Raw genomic sequence first — 19,382 nt, 5'->3', positions numbered from 1 at the left:
CTGTGGCGGAAGCGGATTGGCTGGGAGCAGTCCCCGGAAGTGATGCACGGAGAAGCCCACGTGTGCCTATGCCACCCCACATGGCGGTGCTCCTGAAGAAGTTGCTGCATCCCGGGAGGTCCCCGGCTGCCTTGGGCCGCCTGATGGGGCGGCGCGAAGCCAGCCTGGGCACTGATCCCGGGGCTGCGGTGCGAGTGCGGTTCGCCCCCAGCCCCACAGGTAACCTTGGCGGACGTGACGCTGCAGGCCGAGGCCCACCGTCTCTTGCCCGCCCCCCGAACATTCCGAACGAATCCCTTCCGGTGGGGTCAGACTGGCCGGGCAGTGTGAGACCTCATTATGCGGAGTTAGAAATATGTTTACGAGCGAAAATAATTCGCGTTGCCAGGAGTTTCGTGCTTATCGTACTGTAGCATTTCTTTAGGTTCCTTTTTTCTTGTGTATTCAACAAATGTTTATTGAGTACAGCCTGTTCTAGGCACTGAGATGCAACGGCCTTGGAGAAAGTAGGGCCCCTACTCCCAGGAAGCCTACACTGGTAGTGACTGCTGCTGCTGCTAAGTCGCTTCAGTCGTGTTCGACTCTGTGCGACCCCAGAGACGGCAGCCCACCAGGCTGCCCCGTCCCCGGGATTCTCCAGGCAAGAACACTGGAGTGGGTTGCCATTTCCTTCTCCAATGCATGAAAGTGAAAAGTGAAAGTGAAGTCGCTCAGTCATGTCCGGCTCCTAGCGACCCCATGGACTACAGCCTACTAGGCTCCTCTGTCCATGGGATTTTCCAGGCAAGAGTACTGGAGTGGGTTGCCATTGCCTTCTCCAAGGTAGTGACTGCTACAAACATGTAAAAAAAATAGCTGTAGTTTTAAACAGTCATATGTGTCATGCACGAGGTGAAGCAATGTAGGGGACAAGGGGTTAGGTAGGATGCCGAGGAATGCGTTGCTGAGGAGGTGCCATGAGAGTTGAGAACCAAGTAACAAGGAGCTAGATACCTGAAGCCCATAGAAGGAACTTTCTGGGCAGAGGAAATTGGAGGTACAACGGTCCTGTGGTTAGTGTTGGAGCTTAGCAAGCCAGAGTGGGGCAGGGACCCATTGTGTACTCTAGTGGCCTCGCCAGTAGTTCCTCAAGTTCTTTTCCATCTGAAGCAACCTCCTACCCTCTTCACAAAAAGCACACCTCTCGTTCTAAACTCCTGGGTCCCAAAGCTACCATTGTAAAAGATCCCAGCTGCACACGAGGACAAGGATATTTCTTGCCAGGCACTATAGTGTAGAGCCTGCTCCTCAAACCACCCCTGGGTTTGACTGGCTTCTGATTTCCAATGAATTACAGATTAATACTTTTATAAAATCCATATGAAGAAATTACTAGAAAATTGAAACTCTGGAAAGCATACAAAATATGAGACTTTCTATTGAATTCAACAGATGTAAAATTATTCAGTCAAAATGCTCTCAGTTTCTAAGCGTTTACTTGGTATTTCTGTGCCTGCTCAGTTGTGAACTGCCAACAGTTTTCAGACAAGCTCTGGTTTGGGTGCAAAGGCCTAGGATTGTCTGGGTGCAGATTTCTGGCTTTGCCACTTGAGCAAAGCATTGAACCTCTGAATTTTAACACCTGCCAAATAGAGCTGATAATAGTACCTGCCTCATCATTTGAGGTAATCCAGCTGAGGCACTGGAAAGGTGTGTTACCTCATGGAAAGCACTTAACAAGCAGAAGCCTCCTTTATGATGATCTTAAGTCTTGTTTCCTTGATGATTTGCTGGAAAAGCCCATATTGGCAAGGCAATTGACTACAGACTGAAGAATATAGATCATTGTAATAGCTAAAATTAATGGTATGCTCTGATCAGCATTTATGCCTCACAGCAATCTTGCAAGGAAGGTTTCTATTTTTTGTTGTCAATCTCTCTCAACAAATTAGGAAATTGAAGCTCACAAAAATCAAGTAGAATGTCCAAGGGGAGCAGAATTTGAATCAAGATCTGTAAGACGTCTTGGTTTCAACTACTCGACCCCTGTCTTCTATCTTGGGGAACTCTGGTTTTGTGGTGTCCTTGCAATAACTAGCTGAAGGTCACCTATATAATCAGTGTTGAGCTAGAGTCTGCCTGATCCCAGAGGAGCGTTCCTGTCTCGTGCAGGTGCTAGTACCTGAAGATGCAAATGAGCTCATTGTGAAGACAGGGCCACGACCTGGTCCACAGAAGGCAGGGTGAGGGGGGAAATGACAGCCCTGGGAAAACTGTTTACTCTAACTATTCAGTCAGAAACGATGGAAAAAGTAAAGTCTTTTAAGAGTTTAAACTTGGGTGGAGAAATACAGTGGAATTGAATATTATTTTCATTAGTATCTAAAGGCAGCACTTAGAGCATCAAGTAGTCAAAATTCAAAATGTGTGATGTGGTTAGTCTGTACAGTGCACAGAGGGTATGTGCAAAATGTAATAATTATACAGTATTTTCAATTAGCAAAGTTTTTTTGCCCAGGGACCTCATTGAATTTGCATAAATGAAATGCACGTGTGAAGTAGCTTCAGTGACTAACCATCTGTTTCCCCTTTGGGTGAAACTTGGTCTCAAGGCAAATGTCAGAGTAGAACGATGGGTGCAGGTGGGGAGAGCTGGAGCCATTTTACAAAATGATAAGCTCCAAAACCTGGGTGTTCTTCCATTTCTGGGATGAGGTAAATGAGTCAGCCACCCCAGTCCTCTTCTGTAACAGCCTGACTGCTGGAGAGATGGGACAGGGAGAGCCATTTCCTGGGCTTTGCTGTTCTTTGGGCCCTTTTATCACAAGCAGAATTGACTTGCCCTTCATCTTCCCCGCCTCATCTGGGCTGTCCCCTTCTTCCATCAGGCTTCTTGCACCTGGGTGGCCTCCGCACTGCCTTGTACAACTACATCTTTGCCAAGAAGCACCAAGGGAGCTTCATCCTGAGGCTGGAGGACACAGATCAGACCCGTCTTGTGCCTGGGGCAGCGGAGAATATTGAGGACATGCTCGAGTGGGCAGGTGAGGCTGGCAGGGAAAGGACCCTTCTCCGGGGAAGGAGCAAGGTTCTCCCAGGTGGTGCTAGTGGTGAAGAACCCATCTGCCAATGCTGGAATCACAAGAGACTCAGGTTCGATCCCTGGGTGGGGAAGATCCCCTGGAGGAGAGCCTGGCAACCCACTCCAATATTCTTGCCTGGAGAATCTCATGGACAGAGGAGCCTGGCCAGTTACAAGTCCACTGGGTCGCAAAGGGTCGGACATGACTGAGCAATTTAGCAAGCCAGAGAAGGAACAGGAGAAAGAGCCTGAAGGTCTTCTCACGGGGCCCAGGGTGGAGAACTTGGGAGTCCCCGGAAGAATGGGTACATTTGTGTTGTCTGGGGGGCAGGTACCACCCAGAAAGATACTGAAGTTCCCTGGGGTGGTGGGGGGGGGGGGGTGCGGCGGGGAAGCTCCAAGGCACTTCTGAGATTCTTGTTTTTATCTCGGAATCTTATCTCCTCCTGGGATTAGGCAGGAAACAGGCCAAGTGGAAGATGGACTGGGAGGCTCCATGGCTGTGAAGAGCCTGAGGAAGCGCCAGCTCTCTTTGGCCATGTGGGAATCCTGGCCCAGCTCCTCAAATCTTCCGATTTCCAGGAGGAGCCAGATGGCCAAGGTTTTTTGTTTTGGTTTTGGTTTTGATGAGTGCTTCCCATTGTCAAATCTGAACTCAGATGACACATTGTATGAGTCAGACAAAATGTGTGCAGCCTCTCAAGTCAGCCTCCCTGTGGGAAGTTTAATTCTGAAGCCAGCTAAGCTCGGGGAGGACAAAGAGGAGTGTGTGTATGTTCCCCGGGTCAGTTGCTGCCTACCTGTCAGAACAGGTATGACTACTTAAGCTCCCAAAAATGCCCAAAACTCCAAGACTGTCTCGACAACGTGTGCTCTAATCTCAGGTAAATCATTAACTAAACTCTGGGTTACTGAAGAGCAAAAACTGATTTCATTTCTGTCCTCGACTGTAGAAGATTGTAGCAGAAACTTCCGTCGAGATTAGCTGAGTGAAAGAATTCATGCACCAAGGTCACTTCTGTGGTCCGGGTAGTATTCAAGCATAAAACCAAGACCCTGCCCTCAGTAAGTAGGGGAAGGCAGACTGAACAAAACAAACAACCTGAATTCTAGGGACTTCCCTGGTGGTCCAGTGGTTAAGACTCCAAGCTCCCAGTGCCAGGGGCACGGGTTCCATGCCTGGTCAGGGAACTAAGGTGCCACATGCCAGGTGGTAGGTGAGTTCACAGGTGACTTCATCCTTACTATGATATGAAGCAGTGATAAGTGCTGCAGAGAAAGGGGTAGCAGGTGCACAAACCAGCAGGGAGGGGTGGGTGCTCTTTGAGACAGGACAGACTTCCCCGAGGGGTGGACAGTGGCACAGAGACTTGCACAAAGTGAGAAGTTGGCGCCGTGGTTGCCTAGGGGGCAAGCTCAAAGCCCAGTGAGTAGCAGATGTAAAGGTCCTACAGAAGCTTAGTGCTGGGCATATTTGAGGAGCAGCAAGGAAGCCAGAGTGGCCCAAGCACAGCGGGGAGACCAGCGAAAGTGAGAGTCGCTCAGTCCTGTCTGACTCTCTGCGATCCCATGGACTGTATAGTCCATGGAATTCTCCAGGCCAGAATACTGGAGTGGGTAGCCTTTCCCTTCTCCAGGGGATCTTCCCAACCCAGGTCTCCTGCATTCCAGGCAGCTTCTTTATAGCTGAGCCTCAAGGGAAGCCCAAGAATACTGGAGTGGGTAGCCTCTCCCTCCTCTAGTGTATCTTCCTGACAGGAATCGAACCAGGGTCTCCTGCATTGCAGACGGATTCTTTACCAACTGAGCTATCAGGGGAGACCAGGGGGCTTGGAAATGTGACGTGAGGACACAGTGATGGGCAAGAGATCATGATTGGCCATGTGTGGAGCACATGCTCCATGTCCCACAGACTGTGCTATCACAAGGGCGCTGGGATGAGCACGACTGATGCGTCCAGCCTCTTAGAGCCCTCGGCTCGGCCCAAGGGTATGACCGAAGCAGGCAGGGATCCACAGCCCAGGTGGGTAATTTCTGGATGTTCTTGCTTCAGGAGTTGACCTGTAATTTATATAATGTGAAGTTCACCATTTCAAAGTCGTCTTCAGTATATTCACTGTATTGTGCATCCATCACCCCTCTAATTCTAGAACATTTCCGTCAGCTCAAAATTGCAAACCAGTTAGCAGGCACTCCCCGTTCCTCCTTCCCTCCTGCCGTTGGCAACCACTAACCTCGGTCTGTATGGTTTGCCTGTTTGAGACATTTCATTTTGTGACTGGCTTATACTTAGCATAAGGTCCATGTATGTTGTTGTTCGGTGACTAAGTCGTCGTGACTACGTGAACTGCAGCACTCCAGGTTCCCCTACCTTCCACTATCTCCCAGAGTTGCTGGGAGAAGTATTAACAACCTCAGTATGAGGATAATGTCACTCTAATGGCAGAAAGTGAAGAGGAACTAAAGAGCCTCTTGATGAGGGTGAAGGAGAAGAGTGAAAAGGCCAGCTTAAAACTAAATATTATATTGAAAAAACTAAGATCATGGCATCCGGTCTCATCACTTCATGGCAGATAGATGGGGGAAATGTGGAAGTAGTGACACATTTCCTCTTCTTGGGCTCCAAAATCCCTGCAGATGATGACAGCAGCCATGAAATTAGAAGACAGTTGCTTCTTGGCAGAAAAGCTATGACAAACTTAGACAGTCTGTTAAAAAGGAGAGATGTCACTTTGCTAACAAAGACCGTATAGTCAAGGCTATGGTCTTTCCAATTATCATGTATGGATGTGACAGCTGTATCATAAAGAAGGCAGAGTGCCAAAGAATCGATGCATTTGGACTATGGTGTGGAGAAGACTCTTGAGAGTCCCTTGGAAAGCAAGGAGATCAAACCAGTCGACCTTAAAGGAAATCAACCCTGAATACTCTTTGGAAGGACTGATGCTGAAGCTGAAGCTTCAATACTCTGGCCACCTGATACAAACAGCTGACTTTTGGGAAAGACCCTGATGGTGGGAAAGATTGAAGGCAGAAGGAGGAGAGGGCAACAGAGGATGAGATGGTTGAATGGGATCACCGATTCAGTGGACATGGTGAGATGGTGAGAGACAGGGAAGCCTTGCATGCTGCAGTGGCAAAGAGTCAGACAGCTTGGCGACTGAACAACAACAAAAAGCCTAGAGGTTTTCCCTGTTTTCTTCAATTTAAGCCTGAATTTTGCAATAAGGAGCTCATGATCTGAGCCACAGTCAGCTTCAGGTCTTGTTTTTTTCTGTTGTATAGAGCTTTTCCATCTTCGGCTGCAAAGAACATAATCAATCTGATTTCGGTGTAGACCATCTGGTGATGTCCATATGTAAAGTCATCTCTTGGGTTGTTGGAAGAGAGTGTTTGCTGTAATCAGCATGTTCTCTTGACAAAACTCTGTTAATGTTAGCCCTGATTCATTTTTGTACTCTGAAAGCAAACTTGCCTGTTATTCTGGATATCTCCTTAATTCTTACTTTCGCCTTCCAATCTCCTAGGATGAAAAAGACATCTTTTTTTGGTGTTCGTCCTAGAAGATGTTGTAGGTCTTCATAGAACTGATCAGCTTCTTCTGCCTCAGTGGTTGGGGCGTACACTTGAATTAACTGTATGTTGCATGGTTTGCCTTGGAAACAAACTGAGATCATTCTGGCGTTTCTGAGATTGAATTCAAGTACTGCATTTTGTACTTTTTTGTTGACTATGAAGGCTACACCATTTCTTTTAAGGGATTCTTGCCCACAGTAGTAGATAAAATGGTTATATAAATTAAATTCACCCATTCCCATCCATTTTATTCACTGATTCCTAAAGATGCTGATGTTCACTCTTGACATCTCTTGCTTGACCACATCCAATTTACCTTGATTCATGGACCTAACATTCCAGGTTCCTCTGCAATATTGTTCTTTACAACATCAGACTTTGTTTTCACCACCAGACACATCCACAACTGAGCGTCGTTTCTGCTTTGGCCCAGCTGCTTTATTCTTTCTGGAGCTGTTAGTAATTGCCCTCTACCCTTCTCCAGTAGCATATCGGATACTTACCAACTTGGGGGTGGGGTGGGGCTTATATCCTGGTATCATTTTTTTGACTTTTCATACCACTCATGGGGTTCTCACGGCAAGAACACTGGAGTGGATTGCCATTTCCTCTTCCTGTAGCCCACGTTTTGTGAGAATTCTCCACTGTGACCTGTCTGTCTTGGGTGGTCCTGCACGGCCTGGCTCAGAGCTTCACTGAGGTACACGTGCCCCTTCTCCAGGACGAGCCTATGATCCCTGAAGGGGATGTTGCGGCATGTATGTTGTAGCGTGAATGAATTCTTTCCTTTTTATGACCAAACAATATTCATTATGTGGAGATACCACTTTTTGCTTCTTCATTCATCAGTGGTTGGGCATTTAGATTGTTTCTACATTTTGGATATGATGAGTCAAATTTCTGTGAACATTTACATACTATTTCTTTTGTGCATCTAGTGGAGTCTCTCTTAAACCCTGGAGTGTATACCAAATGTTGGACATGCTAACGTTAGCTCAAGAAGGAACCCCAGATGCACGTAACCTAGCCCCCCTTCTCTGACAAATGAAGCAATACCAATATCAACAGAACCAATGATACTGGCAGCCAGGACCTACTGAGAGCTGAGATATGCCAGGCAGGGCGCCGAGCCTTCCCACAGGCTGTCTCATTCCAGCTTCATGATGACCATCAGGAGAAAGTAAATGTGTGTTATGTGTTTGTCAGTCAGTCGTATCTGACTTTTTGCGACCCCATGGACTGTAGCCGGCTCCTCCATCCGTGGGATTCTCCAGGCAAGAATACTGGAGTGGGTTGCCATTTCCTTTTCCAGGGGATCTTCCCAACTCAGGGATCAAACCCACGTCTCCTGCATTGTAGGCAGACTCTCTATGGTTTGAGCCACCAGGGAAACCTAAGTAAATGTTTGTTTCCTGCTTTAAAAAGAGGAAACCGAGGCTCTACAAGGTGTCTTGCCTGGCCTTAGAGCTGGCCGGTGCCTTTGAGCCCAGGCTCCTCTACCTCCAGAGACTATGGGACATCGGGTGTGCAGGATTAACTCTGTCCTTAGCTTCCTAATTCATTTGAAAGCCCTCTGAGGACAGAAACACCATCATCTAGCTCTTCTGTGTCCCCTCTGCCTCTCCTGGAGGCATTTATAAGTGAAACCTATCTTTTGTGACCTGTGGAAACCAGACCTTGAGTTGGGGTTTGGGCTTATAATGGATCACGTTTGATCTAACAGCATATGTTGCAGCTTCCATGTTCAATATGGAAGCCATTGGGCTAAGCATTTTGTGAGCACTGGTGCATTTAAGTCTTGGTCACTCTGCACAGTAGACTCTTAGCTCCTTTTCAGAGGAGGAAACCAAGGCATAGGAAAGCTAAGGAGTGCAGGAGGCAGTCCACAGAGTGGTTAAGAGCATGGACTGGGGACGAGCTAGCCTGGCTTTGAATGTTGTTGTACCCACTTGTCCTTGGCCAGGTGACGTGACACAGCCTCTCGGTGCTCCTGTGTCCTCCTTTCTGAATGGGGTTCACAACAGCACCTACCAGGTTGGGTGGTTTGGAGCCTTAACAGTGATCACAGAATATAAAAGCAGCCTCGCAGGTTCATGGCACCACCCTTTGTCACAGAAGTCAGGGGCCAAGCCAGGAGTCCAGCTGGGCTGGATGAGCTGTCCCTGAGCCACACTGCTTCTCCTGAGTCCTCTGTGCCAGGGCAGGGCTGGTTTGTCCCTCTTCGGGGCAAGGATGGAGGGAGAGGATATGCCAAAGAGGGTGTGGATCATGGACCCGGTGCACCTCCATCCAACTGCTTACCCACCAGCCTCGTGACCTTAAGTGTTAATCCCTCTGTGCTTTACCTCTTCATCTGGAAAAGGGAAATTATAAGAGTGACGGCCTTATGGATTGTTGGGAGGATTAAAAGCTCTGCAACGTGTGTGAATTGCTTCTCTGGTGGCTCAGATGGTAAAGAATCCACCTGCAACGTGGGAGACCCAGGTTTGATCCCTGGGTTGGGAAGATCCCCCTGGAGAAGGGACCAACTCCAGTATTCTTGCTTGGAGAATCCCATGGACAGAAGAGCCTGGTAGGTTACACCTTGTGGGATCGCAGAGCCGGACACGACTGAGCAACTAACACCACCACCACTGGGGTGTGTGGAACGCTTGTAGCAGTGCCTGGGAACCTGTGCCGTGTCTTTGGGGTCATTATCGTTTGGTGATTGCCTCTGCCTGTGTTCCAGGCGTTCCTCCGGACGAGAGCCCCCGGCGTGGAGGGCCTGCCGGGCCCTACCTTCAGTCTCAGCGGCTTGCGCTGTATGCCCAGGCCGCTGAAGCCCTGCTGAAGGGCGGTGCTGCGTACCCATGTTTCTGCTCACCCCAGCGGCTGGAGCTCCTGAAGAAGGAGGCCCTGAGGAACCGCCAGACGCCCCGGTGAGAGCCCCAGCCTGTCACTGTGCCTCCCTAGGGGTGGCTGTGTTCGTTCGCTCCTGCTGCGTAACAAATGACACCCAACCTACCTTCCTCAGGGTTCTTCCAGGTCAGGAGTCTGGGCACAGCTTAGCTAGCTCCTTCAGCTCAGGATTTCTCAAAGCCGCCATCAGGGTCTAGGCCAGCCTTGCTGTTGCCTCGATTGCTGGGCTCGCCGAGGATCTACCTCCATCCCTCTCAGAGGCTGTTTCCTGGAGACAACAGTCCCAGCCGAGTGGGACTCTCTCTACGGGGCAGCTCACTGCTTGGCAGCTGGTGTTCCTTCAGGCGAGCCGGGGAGAAGGAGGTGGGCAGGGAGGGGAGCGAGCAGGGTGGAAGCTGCAGCCTCTGCGTCACCCAATTGAGGAAGTGACGTCTCGTGGCTGCGTTGTGCTCTGGTCACCAGAAGGAAGTCAGGAGGGCCACCCGCATTCCAGGGTGGGGAGGACACAAGACAGAAACACCAGGAGGAGTATCTCTGGGGCCGGGTCAGCTCTGCCTGCCGCACTGGGCCTCAGGCGTGTGAGGTCATTTAAATTCTCTCTTATTTGGGGACTTCCTGGTGGTCCGGTGGCTGAGACGCCGCACTCCCAATGCCAGGGGCCTGAGTTCAATCCCTGGTCGGAGCTGGATCCCACATGACGCAACTTCAGAGTTCACGTTGTTTAGTCGCTCAGTCGCATCCAACTTTTGCGACCCCATGATCTGTAGCCTGACCCCATGGACTGTAGCCTGCCAGGTTCCTCTGTCCATGCAGTTTCCCAGGAAAAAATGCTGGAGTGGATTGCCATTTCCTTCTCCAGGGGATCTTCCCGACCCAGGGATCAAACCTGTGCTTCCGTGTCTCCTGCATCGCAGGTGGATTTTTTTACTGCTGAGCCACCTAGGAAGAGCAAGAGTTCACATGCCACAACTGAAAAAAAAGATCCCGCGTGCTGGCACAGCCAAGTAAATGTTTTAAAATAATTCTCTCTTTTTAGATGAGTAAAATCTGTCTCATGTTCAGGAAGGTGTATATGCAAAGATCTGTCCCAGCCCTGACTCTGGCTCTCCAATTCCTTCTCCAGAGACAGTCCAAAGGTGTCTCCTGCAGAGACATGCAGTGCAGACCCTGATGAATGCGTGCCATTTCCCCTCCTTCTCTGCTCAATTGGTATCACACATATCGTATCATGCAGCTTATAGATGCCACTGACTGTGATGAAGATCAGTCTGTGTGAGTCCATAAATTTCCTTACGCTTGCAAACTATTCTGTCACAGGGCTGAGTCCTCACTCACTTCATCAGTTCCTTACTAATGAACATTCATGTTACCCCTAATCTTTTGTATTAAAAATTGAGGGTGCTGAGGAGCAATGTTGATGTCCATCATTTTGCATGTCTGTAGAGTGTGTGTGCTGGGTTACCTCCCTAGATTTGGAGTTTCAGGGTCAGTTTGCGGCTTTGATAGATACTGTATAGTGGCCCTTTATTAGCTTGTATTCAAGCTAATAGCATTGCATTCAAGTTCCAATGTCAGTGAACTCTTTGGACACGGGCTTGGATATTCATACAAGGTCACGACATTCACTGCAGCATTGCTTTTTAAATCATAAACAGTCTTTTTGCCCTTTGACAGGTTATTTTTTTTAAATTACCATCATGCTCTGTCTTGGAATCCACGAAGCCATTTATGATTGAACATTTAGGTCAGTGTCAAGGACAGTGCTTTCAAGTGTTACATTTGTGTGTCAGGACACTTCTGGGAGCAAGTAACAAATACTCTGTTTAAAATGGACAAACTGGAGCTTCTCATACTTTAATGTGCAGAAGAATCACCTGAAGATCTAGTTAACAGGCAGCTTCTGATGTAGCAGGTCTGGGGAGGGGCTGAGATGCTGCATATCTGACAGGCTCCCAAGTGAGGCTGATGCTGGCGGTCCACAGACCACATTTGAGTAATCAGAGCATAGACCACGTAGACATTTGTCTTCTCATTCAGCCGGAGGTGTGGGACTCCAGGACGAAACCAGCAGCTCTGAGAAGGCGGGACTCTGTTCTCTTTCTGCCTCCCTTGCTGCCTCCCTCCCTCAGTCAGTTCCAAGTGGCTGCTGCAGCTTGTGGCTCACTTGGAGAGAAAAATCTTTCCCAGAATCTTCATCATCCCCTACCTGCCAGGCGTACATCTCTTTGAATCTCAGTGACTAGAATGGTCCAGTGTGGACGGGTCAGTTGTATAGAGGAATAGGATTGCACACTTAGCAACACCCTTCGTGATTCACCCGCTTGGGTGACATTTGACAAGGAAGGATATCAAGCAAGGAAGAAAGGAAACAGACTTGAGCCTGCTGTGCTGTGTTATTACACTTAGTTCTCCCACACAACAACCTTATTATCCCCATTCAAGACTGAAGAAACTGCTGAGAGAGCTAAATGACCCGCCCAGGGTCACAGTTATCAGAGACACGGCTAAGGCTCACGCCCATCATCAGTGCTCTTAGTAACTCTTAGCTCCCGCTCTGCTTCCCAACAGGTATGACAATCGGTGCCGGAGCCTGAGCCAGGCGCAGGTGGCCCAGAAGCTGGCCACGGACCCCAAGCCTGCCATCCGCTTCCGCCTGGAGGGGGAGGCGCCAGCCTTCCAGGACTTGGTATACGGCTGGAATCGGCATGAGGTGGCCAGCGTGGAGGGGGACCCAGTCATCCTGAAGAGCGATGGCTTCCCCACGTACCACCTGGCCTCCGTGGTGGACGACCACCACATGGGCATCAGCCACGTTTTGCGGGGCTCTGAGTGGCTGGTCTCCACCTCCAAGCACCTGCTCCTCTACCAGGCCCTGGGCTGGCAGCCCCCACAGTTTGCCCACCTGCCTCTGCTCCTCAACAGGGATGGCAGCAAGCTGTCCAAGAGGCAAGGGGACATCTTCCTGGAGCATTTTGCTGCCACTGGCTTCCTGCCGGACGCCTTGCTCGACATCATCACCAACTGCGGTTCAGGGTTTGCAGGTACCCAGTCCCCTGAGAGGTCCTGGCGGGACCATAGTTGTAAGGAGCTGGGGCCTTGGGTCAGGCTACCTGGCCTTCAGTCCCAGCTGTGCTGTCCAAAGGCTGTGTGATTTTTTTTTTTCTAGTTTATTTATTTTATTGTGGTTTGCGGGCTTCTCACTGTGGTGGCTTCTGTTGTTGAGGAGCACAGGCTCTTGGTACATGGGGCTCAGTAGTTGTGGCGCACGGGCCCAGTTGCTCCGAGGCGTGTGGGATCATCCTAGATCAGGGGTCAAACTGGTGTCCCCTACATTGCAAGGTGAATTCTTAGACACTGGACCACCAGGGAAGCCATGGCTGTGTGATCTTATATGAGTTCTTTCTCTTTATTTGTCCACCATTTATTGAGCCAGTAATCTCTGGTCTCAAAGGAGCTTATGATCTGTGAGCCTTGGTTGCCTCATCTGTAAAATGGAGCTAATTAAGTGTCTTCCTCTCTGAGTTAAGTTCGGGTTCACTGAGCTCCTATGGGGCACCAGCACAGTATCTGCTACACGATAAGCACAAAAACCACAGATCCTGTGATTATTGCGGTTATTAGAGTAGAGTAAGTATGTACTCTGGGAGTATTACTAGTATTGCTACGAGCCTAGTTTATTTCAAGCTTGACCCAAGACGTCAGGCCCACATCTTGATGACGCACAAAGTAGAATGACCTTTGGTCAGGGGTGGTTTCTGAAAACATGGCCATAAATAGCCTGCCTACTGCTTTTTCTGCTCTTGTCTTATTTTAGCCTTAAAATACCCATGAGAGGGATGTATTATCACCACTTTGTTAGAAGCTTATGAGGCCCAGAGAGGTTGAGTAACTCACCAGAGTGACACAGCTAGTGAAGGATGTGGCACAGGCGCAAAGCTGACCAGGAGGCCACTGACTGCGTGGGATGGAGCTGCGGCTCGAGGGAAGCAGCTCCTGGCTCAGCTTTCTCACTCTGGCTGCAGTTTGAAATCCCCCAGGAAGCTTGTAAAGTACACTTCTGCTCACACCCCATCTAAAACCAGTCAATCGGGATCCCTGGCGCATAGCCAGACAGTTGAGCAGGCTGTTCTTGCAGCTCATGTCTTTGAGGGCAGTGAGGGTTGATTTGGGCAGATTTTATTTTCAAGCTTTCCCCCTTAGTGACAGAACCCTTTCTGCAAATGAAAGCTCATCCAGACCCTTGATACATAAAATGACTAGAAATCAAATCTGTTTGGTCACCCTTCCTTGTGATTGAAAATGCAATGGTGATGGGTGGTTTACAAAGGGAATGGGGTGTTGGAACACTGAGCAGCTGGGCCTCTTCACTTGCAGAGAACCAGATGGGCCGTACCTTGCCAGAGCTGATCACACAGTTTGACCTGAGCCGGGTCACCTGCCACTCAGCCCTGCTGGACCTGGAGAAGCTTCCAGAATTCAACAGGTGAGCGGGGAATCTGGAGCATTTGCCCCTGGGAGGAAAGGGCGCACCTGCTGATGCTGGGTCCCCATGGCAGATGTTTTAGTGGGGTCTGGAGTCACACTTGATTTTGACTGTGGTCTTAGGCGTCTAGTGCTGTGCGACCACAGGTAAGTCACCTAATCTCTTTGAGCCTCTGTTTCCTCTTCTCTAAAATGGGACTATTACCTTGTGACAACAACTCCTGCATGGTCTCTCCCTCCATCGGGCCAGATCCATGGTGCCAGACCCTAGCAGGCTCCTCCAGTACTGGAGGTGTAGAAGCAGCCTCAGAACTGAGAGCTCAGGGATCATGAGGCTGCCTGCCTTGGCCTCAGAGCACTGTCGGGGTGATGGGGCAGAGGCCAAAGGAGTGGCCCCTCTATCAGCCACTCTGGGGAGCAGGGATCCAGCAAAGAGAGGTGTCACATATCTGGGTTTGTTTGCTGTCCTGTTCCATGACCAGCCCTAGGTTCTGGGCTCATGTGAAGGCTGGAATGGTAATACATTTTTTTAACTTGCTGAGAATTTTTTTTAAAAATGGGGCCAATAATAGTACTGGCCTTGTGCCACTGTTCAGTTAAATTAAGCCTCAAGCTATTTTGCACAGAGAAAGTGCTCAGTAAGATGGCAGGTTTATTCTTTGTCATCAGTGTTACGCTTGATCAGCCTCTCCCCTACCCAGCCAGGACAGTGAGTGAGTGCTGTCTCTTGCCATGTTTTTCACATCTCAAGTAGTTCTTCCCTCTGAGGGTTTCCCTGGTGAGTCAGTGATAAAGAACCCGCCTGCCAACTCAGGAGACACGAGTTCAATCCCTGGGTTGGGAAGATCCCCTGGAGAGGGAAATGTCAACCCATTCCAGTAAGCTTGCCTGGGAAATGCCATGGACAGAAGAGCCTGGTGGGCTATAGTCCATGGGGTTGCAAAAGAATCAGACACGACTTAGAGACTGAACACCACCACAGCTTCTCTCTGAAACCTCCAGCCACAGTTACAGTTTGGATCCCTGTTGCCATATCTTGGGCTAAGGGCATTAGTGGGAAAGCCAACAGACGGGTCTGTAGTTAGGGGGGCTAGGACTCCTAGATGCCTCCTCTTGAGCTGGTTTGGGGACAGGCTCTCAGTATTTTACTTGCGTGAGCCCAGGGGGTTCACGTCAACTGCATTTGCCTCAAGGATGTTACTTCCCCCATAAGTTGGGGTTACTTGTATGATTTTGCCCTGTTGTGCATTTAACAAGAGCAAGATGTCAAGAAGTTAAATGATGAGGCAGGTTCAAGTTCATACTGTCAGATCAGATTAGATCAGATCAGTTACTCAGTTGTGTCCGACTCTTTGCCACCCCGTGAATCGCAGCACGCCAGGCCTCCCTGTCCATCACCAACTCCCGGAGTTCACTCAGGCTCATGTCCATCAAGTCATTGATGCCATCCAGCCATCTCATCCTCTGTCGTCCCCTTCTCCTCTTACCCCCAATCCCTCCCAGCATCAGAGTCTTTTCCAGTGAGTCTACTCTTCGCATGAGGTGGCCAAAGTACTGGAGTTTCAGCTTTAGCATCATTCCTTCCAAAGAAATCCCAGGGCTGATCTCCTTCAGAATGGACTGGTTGGATCTCCTTGCAGTCCAAGGGACTCTCAAGGGTCTTCTCCAACACCACGGTTCAAAAGCATCAATTCTTTGGCACTCAGCCTTCTTCACAGTCCAACTCTCACATCCATACATGACCACAGGAAAAACCATAGCCTTGACCAGACAAACCTTTGTTGGCAAAGTAATGTCTCTGCTTTTGAATATGCCATCTAGGTTGGTCATAACTTTCCTTCCAAGGAGTAAGCGTCTTTTAATTTCATGGCTGCAGTCACCATCTGTAGTGATTTTGGAGCCCAGAAAAATAAAGTCTGGCACTGTTTCTACTGTTTCCCCATCTATTTCCCATGAAGTGATGGGACCGGATGCCATGGTCTTCGTTTTCTGAATGTTGAGCTTTAAGCCAACTTTTTCACTCTTCATCAAGAGGCTTTTTAGTTCCTCTTCACTTTCTTCCATAAGGGTGGTGTCATCTGCATATCTGAGGTTATTGATATTTCTCCCAGCAATCTTGATTCCATCTTGTGTTTCTTCCAGTCCAGCGTTTCTCATGATGTACTCTGCATATAAGTTAAATAAACAGGGTGACAGTATACAGCTTTGATGTACTCCTTTTCCTATTTGGAACCAGTCTGTTGTTCCATGTCCAGTTCTAACAGTTGCTTCCTGATCTGCATATAGGTTTCTCAAGAGGCAGGTCAGGTGGTCTGGTATTCCCATCTCTTTCAGAATTTTCCAGTTTATTGTAATCCACACAGTCAAAGGCTTTGGCGTAGTCAATAAAGCAGAAATAGATGTTTTTCTGGAACTCTTGCTTTTTCCATGATCCAGCAGATGCTGGCAATTTGATCTCTGGTTCCTCTGCCTTTTCTAAAGCCAGCTTGAACATCAGGAAGTTCACGGTTCACATATTGCTGAAGCCTGGCTTGGAGAATTTTGAGCATTACTTTACTAGCGTGTGAGATGAGTGCAATTGTGTGGTAGTTTGAGCATTCTTTGGCATTGCCTTTCTTTGGGAGTGGAATGAAAACTGACCTTTTCCAGTCCTGTGGCCACTGCTGAGTTTTCCAAATTTGCTGGCATATTGAGTGCAGCACTTTCACAGCAGCATCTTTCAGGATTTGAAATAGCTCAACTGGAATTCCATCACCTCCACTAGCTTTGTTCGTAGTGATGCTTTCTAAGGCCCACTTGACTTCACATTCCAGGATGTCTGGCTCTAGGTCAGTGATCACACCATTGTGATTATCTGGGTCATGAAGAACTTTTTTGTACAGTTCTTCTGTGTAATCTTGCCATCTCTTCTTAGTATCTTCTGCTTCTGTTAGGGCCATACCATTTCTGTCCTTTATCGAGCCTATCTTTGCATGAAATGTTCATTTGGTATCTCTGATTTTCTTGAAGAGATATCTAGTCTTTCCCATTCTGTTGTTTTCCTCTATTTCTTTGCATTGATCTCTGAAGAAGGCTTTCTTATCTCTTCTTGCTATTCTTTGGAACTCTGCATTCAGATGTTTATATCTTTCCTTTTCTCCTTTGCTTTTTGCTTCTCTTCTTTTCACAGCTATTTGTAAGGCCTCCCCAGACAGCCATTTTGCTTTTTTGCATTTCTTTTCCATGGGGATGGACAGGGATGGACATGGTCTTGATCCCTGTCTCCTGTACAATGTCACGAACCTTGTTCCACAGTTCATCAGGCACTCTATCAGATCTAGGCCCTTAAATCTATTTCTCACTTCCACTGTATAATCATAAGGGATTTGATTTAGGTCATACCTGAATGGTCTAGTGGTTTTCCCTACTTTCTTCAATTTAAGTCTGAATTTGGCAATAAGGAGTTCATGGTCTGAGCCACAGTCAGCTCCCGGTCTTGTTTTTGCTGACTGTATAGAGCTTCTCCATCTTTGGCTGCAAAGAATATAACCAATCTGATTTTGGTGTTGACCATCTGGTGATGTCCATGTATAGAGTCTTCTCTTGTGGTGTTGGAAGAGGGTGTTTGTTATGACCAGTGCATTTTCTTGGCAAAACTCTATTATTCTTTGCCCTGCTTCATTCCGTATTCCAAGGCCAAATTTGCCTGTTACTCCAGGTGTTTCTTGACTTCCTACTTTTGCATTCCAGTCCCCTATAATGAAAAGGACATCTTTTTTGGGTGTTAGTTCTAAAAGGTCTTGGAGGTCTTCATAGAACCATTCAACTTCAGCTCCTTCAGTGTTATTGGTTGGGGCATAGACTTGGATTACTGTGATATTGAATGGTTTGCCTTGGAAACGAACAGAGATCATTCTGTTGTTTTTGAGATTGCATCCAAGTACTGCATTTCGGACTCTTTTGTTGACCATGATGGCTACTCCATTTCTTCTGAGGGATTCCTGCCCGCAGTAGTAGATATAATGGTCATCTGAGTTAAATTCACCCATTCCAGTCCATTTCAGTTCGCTGATTGCTAGAATGTCGACATTCACTCTTGCCGTCTCTTGTTTGACCACTTCCAATTTGCCTTGATTCGTGGATCTGACATTCCAGGTTCCTATGCAATATTGCTCTTTACAGCATCGGACCTTGCTTCTATCACCAGTCACATCCACAACTGGGTATTTTTGCTTTGGCTCCATCGCTTCATTCTTTCTGGAGTTATTTCTCCACTGATCTCCAGTAGCATATTGGGCACCTACTGACCTGGGGAGTTTCTCTTTCAGTATCCTATCATTTTGCCTTTTCATACTGTTCATGGGGTTCTCAAGGCAAGAATACTGAAGTGGTTTGCCATTCCCTTCTCCAGTGGACCACATTCTGTCAGATCTCTCCACCATGACCTGCCCATCTCGGGTTGCCCCATGGGCATGGCTTAGTTTCATTGAGTTAGACAAGGCTGTGGTCCTAGTGTGATTAGATTGACTAGTTTTCTGTGAGTATGGTTTCAGTGTGCCTGCCTTCTGATGCCTTCTTGCAACACCTACTGTAGTGGTGGGTATTTCTGCTTTTGTTTATTTGGGGGGTGGGGGAGTGGGGAGGGATGCTGCAAGGCTTGTGGGATCACAGTTCCCCGACCAGGGATTGAACCCGAGCCATGGCAGTGAAAGCGCTGAGTCCTATAACCACTGGACCACCTGGACCACCGCGCAACTCCCACTGGGCATCTCTTGCATGGGACATTCAGGAACAAGTGCAACATGCACATTGAATGCAGCTTGTATACCACCTTTCTTATGGAGAAAGTGACATCCTGGGGAGAAATGGGGTCAGAACAGACGATACTTGGTGACCCATTCCAGTCCTCCCCAAAGCACGAGGGGAGTCCGAGGAAGATGGCTGTGGCTTTTGCTTGCAGTTGAAGCCCGCAGGTTTCATACAGCTGAAGCTGTTCGCTTTAGGTAGCTCTGTAATCAAGCCGCTGCTACGACTCTTTCAGTAGCAGTACTAGAGATAGTGGTGCTGGGGACTTGGTGAAGGTAGTGATAATAACTGACGTTTCTCTAGCATGTGCTGTGTCCCAGGCGTGGATCCCTGGACCTTACGTGGATTATCTCAAGCATGGCCACTAGGGTCTCTTGATTTCTTTCTTCCCTCTGCCTTGTCTAGTTACAGAGGTTGTAGAAATAGCTTTAGTACAATTTCATGTGATTTATCTTCATTTGTTTTGCTGTGCCTGGCAGGCAGTATGTGGGATCTTAGTTCCTTGACCAGGGATGGAACCTGTGCCCCCTGCAGTGGAAGCGTGGAATCCTAACCACTGGACCACCACCAGGGAATTCCC

General features: G+C 48.5%; 1 protein-coding gene across 4 annotated transcripts in view; it reads left to right on the top strand.

Moving 5' to 3' along the window:
• The first annotated feature begins 17 nt into the window (after positions 1-17).
• The window catches only part of EARS2 (glutamyl-tRNA synthetase 2, mitochondrial), a 41,930-nt gene continuing 22,565 nt past the window's right edge, over positions 18-19,382 (top strand). Inside the window, exons 1-5 of one of the 4 annotated variants that reach the window (XM_070779802.1) lie at positions 18-219; positions 2,868-3,023; positions 9,366-9,555; positions 12,104-12,576; positions 13,910-14,018. In XM_070779802.1, the coding sequence (XP_070635903.1) occupies positions 69-219; positions 2,868-3,023; positions 9,366-9,555; positions 12,104-12,576; positions 13,910-14,018 (1,079 nt within the window). In that variant the 5' untranslated portion in view covers positions 18-68. Of the gene's footprint in view, positions 220-243; positions 2,223-2,867; positions 3,024-9,365; positions 9,556-12,103; positions 12,577-13,909; positions 14,019-19,382 lie in introns of those variants that run through there. The other 3 variants (XM_070779803.1, XM_070779801.1, XM_070779800.1) reach the window with 3 other exon arrangements.

This window comes from Bos indicus, chromosome 25 (assembly GCF_029378745.1).
Source record: "Bos indicus isolate NIAB-ARS_2022 breed Sahiwal x Tharparkar chromosome 25, NIAB-ARS_B.indTharparkar_mat_pri_1.0, whole genome shotgun sequence".
NCBI classification, from domain to species: domain Eukaryota; kingdom Metazoa; phylum Chordata; class Mammalia; order Artiodactyla; family Bovidae; genus Bos; species Bos indicus.
Note: the sequence above shows the minus strand (reverse complement) of the source record. Positions and strands in the feature narration are given on the sequence as shown.